At 49.4% G+C, this 2,328-nt stretch overlaps 1 protein-coding gene across 1 annotated transcript; it reads left to right on the top strand.

Moving 5' to 3' along the window:
- Positions 1–564: 564 nt before the first annotated feature.
- Positions 565–2,096, top strand: otx2b (orthodenticle homeobox 2b; the record flags this gene model as incomplete). The annotated part of the gene is made up of 3 exons (XM_080854300.1): positions 565–661; positions 1,175–1,326; positions 1,473–2,096. The coding sequence occupies 3 exons, from the start codon at positions 565–567 to the stop codon at positions 2,094–2,096; spliced, it is 873 nt and encodes a 290-aa protein (XP_080710426.1).
- Positions 2,097–2,328: the final 232 nt, after the last annotated feature.

Genomic DNA, 2,328 nt, shown 5'->3' with positions numbered 1-2,328 from the left:
GGCAAATGTTGCTCAATCAGACCGTCAGTTTAAGTGACCATTAGCTGGTGGCAAACCCATTCCAGACGGAAAATCCTTGTTTTTTTAGTAGTAGACTTCCAACGTCATTATTTTGTCGGGCAATAGCAAATCTTATTGCAACTATGTATATGTATATGTATATAAATAAATATTTGAAGGAAAGGCAGAAGTGTGTGTGTGTGTGTGTGTGTGTGTGCTGTGGGGGAGGGGGGAGGAGGGGGGCTATTCCCCTGTCTGCGAGGACAGCTGGGGGTCTCGAGGACGCTTTAAGAGCGAGGCGCATGCGGGACAGCGCGCATTGAAAGACCTCTTCGCTACAGCGCGCTACAGTCCCGCCTCACAGCAAAAACACCCTCAGTCTTTACCGAGGCACTTGAGTTCGTGTCCTCTCTCTCTCTCTGTGCGGTTTTCGGTGGATGTGTTTAATTACCGAAGAAAAGGAGCGAACGAGCTGCAGCGACACTTAAAAAGGCATTTTGAACCGTTTGCTTTGCCATCAACAACATCCTTTCGTCGAACGTTCCCCGTCAGCCCAACGTTAGCATGATGTCTTATCTGAAGCAGCCGCCGTACACGGTCAACGGCCTGAGTTTATCAACGTCCGGGATGGACCTCCTTCACCCGTCCGTGGGGTACCCAGGTAAAATAAACGAGCTCTTAAGACACACACATTCGCTCATATTTTGGTTGATATTCTATTTAAAGCCATATGGCTCTGTAGCCCTAAATAGTAATTTTGAAGTCTCAAGAAACACAGGCTCCTAAATATCTCGTCTTTAAAGCTGATTTATCTATTACCTTATATTTCGTGCTTTTTCTGTCAACGAAAAGTCAAGTCTATAGAAATATTATCCATCTGGAACTTATATTAATCGAATATGAATGCTAGTGTATATGGATTATGGTGAATATGGCCTCCGGGGGGAAAAGTAATGCATACTAATAGCAGTTCGAGGGGAAAAAAGCTGTATGCTACAGTTCAAGCATTGCAGTAAGTGTGGCTAATTAATCGACAAATTGCGCTTTTAAATATTCATCAAAGTGACCTCTTTAAAAAATAATGGCAAAATTGCACGAGAGATTTCTCACGCTTGAGTCAAAAACTCCGCGGGCGTTTCAGTCATGGTTTAACGGATTCTTTCTCGTTCCGCAGCCACTCCACGGAAGCAGAGGCGGGAGAGGACTACTTTCACCCGCGCCCAACTGGATATTTTAGAGAACCTTTTCGGCAAGACTCGCTACCCAGACATCTTTATGCGGGAAGAGGTGGCTCTGAAGATAAACTTACCCGAGTCTCGTGTACAGGTAAGACACCGCATCCATCTTATCAGTTGTTTTTCCTTTGTCGTTTTAAAGAATCATTTCATTTCTGCTGCATCGATGGTCTATCGATGTCAAAGTCTTACTTATTGTAAGCTAACCATTGTGTCTCATCCTTTTGTGCCACTTAGGTATGGTTTAAAAACCGAAGAGCCAAGTGTCGCCAACAAGCTCAACAAACTCAGAGCGGTGCCCAGAGCAAAGTTCGGCCCGTGAAGAAGAAGAGTTCTCCGGTTAGGGAGGCCAGCTCTGAGAGCGGGGCCAGTGGTCAGTTCACGCCGCCTTCGAGCACCTCTGTGCCGGCCATCTCCAGCAGCACAGCCCCGGCCTCCATATGGAGCCCGGCGTCCATCTCTCCGCTCTCCGACCCACTCTCTACCTCTTCGTCTGCCTCCTGCATGCAGCGATCTTACCCCATCACCTACACGCAGGCGTCCGGCTACAGCCAGAGCTACACCGGTTCCACGTCATACTTCGGAGGGATGGACTGCGGTTCCTACTTGTCGCCGATGCACCACCAGCTAACCGGTCCGAGCACGGGTCTGAGTCCCATGGGCACGAATGCTGTCGCCAATCACCTGAGCCCGCCCGCCCCCCTCGCTGCCCAGGGCTACGGAACCACGGGACTGGGCTTCAGCGCTCCGGCAGACTGCCTGGATTACAAAGACCAGAGCGCGTCATGGAAGCTCAACTTCAACGCAGACTGTTTGGATTACAAAGATCAAACGTCTTCGTGGAAATTCCAGGTGTTGTGAGCGAGCGGCGCGCCGTGGAACGCTGCCGGTTGTCATCTTGCACGGGAATTACATGCTACAGTCATTTTAGAGACACGCGAGGCCGTTAGTGAGGCCAGGAACGGGGGTTTGGGCCACGGGACTGCTGGCTTGTTCCTGCGATAAATGTTGTGCCTGCATTTGCAATTAAGAGAGAACTGTTCCCGATGCAAGAGGGCATAACATCACCCTCGGTAGACTTTGGAAGTATAGC

Source organism: Sprattus sprattus, assembly GCF_963457725.1.
Source record: "Sprattus sprattus genome assembly, chromosome: 16".
NCBI lineage: Eukaryota > Metazoa > Chordata > Actinopteri > Clupeiformes > Clupeidae > Sprattus > Sprattus sprattus.
The sequence above is the reverse complement of the archived record's forward strand: the minus strand, read 5'-3'. Positions and strand labels throughout refer to the sequence as shown.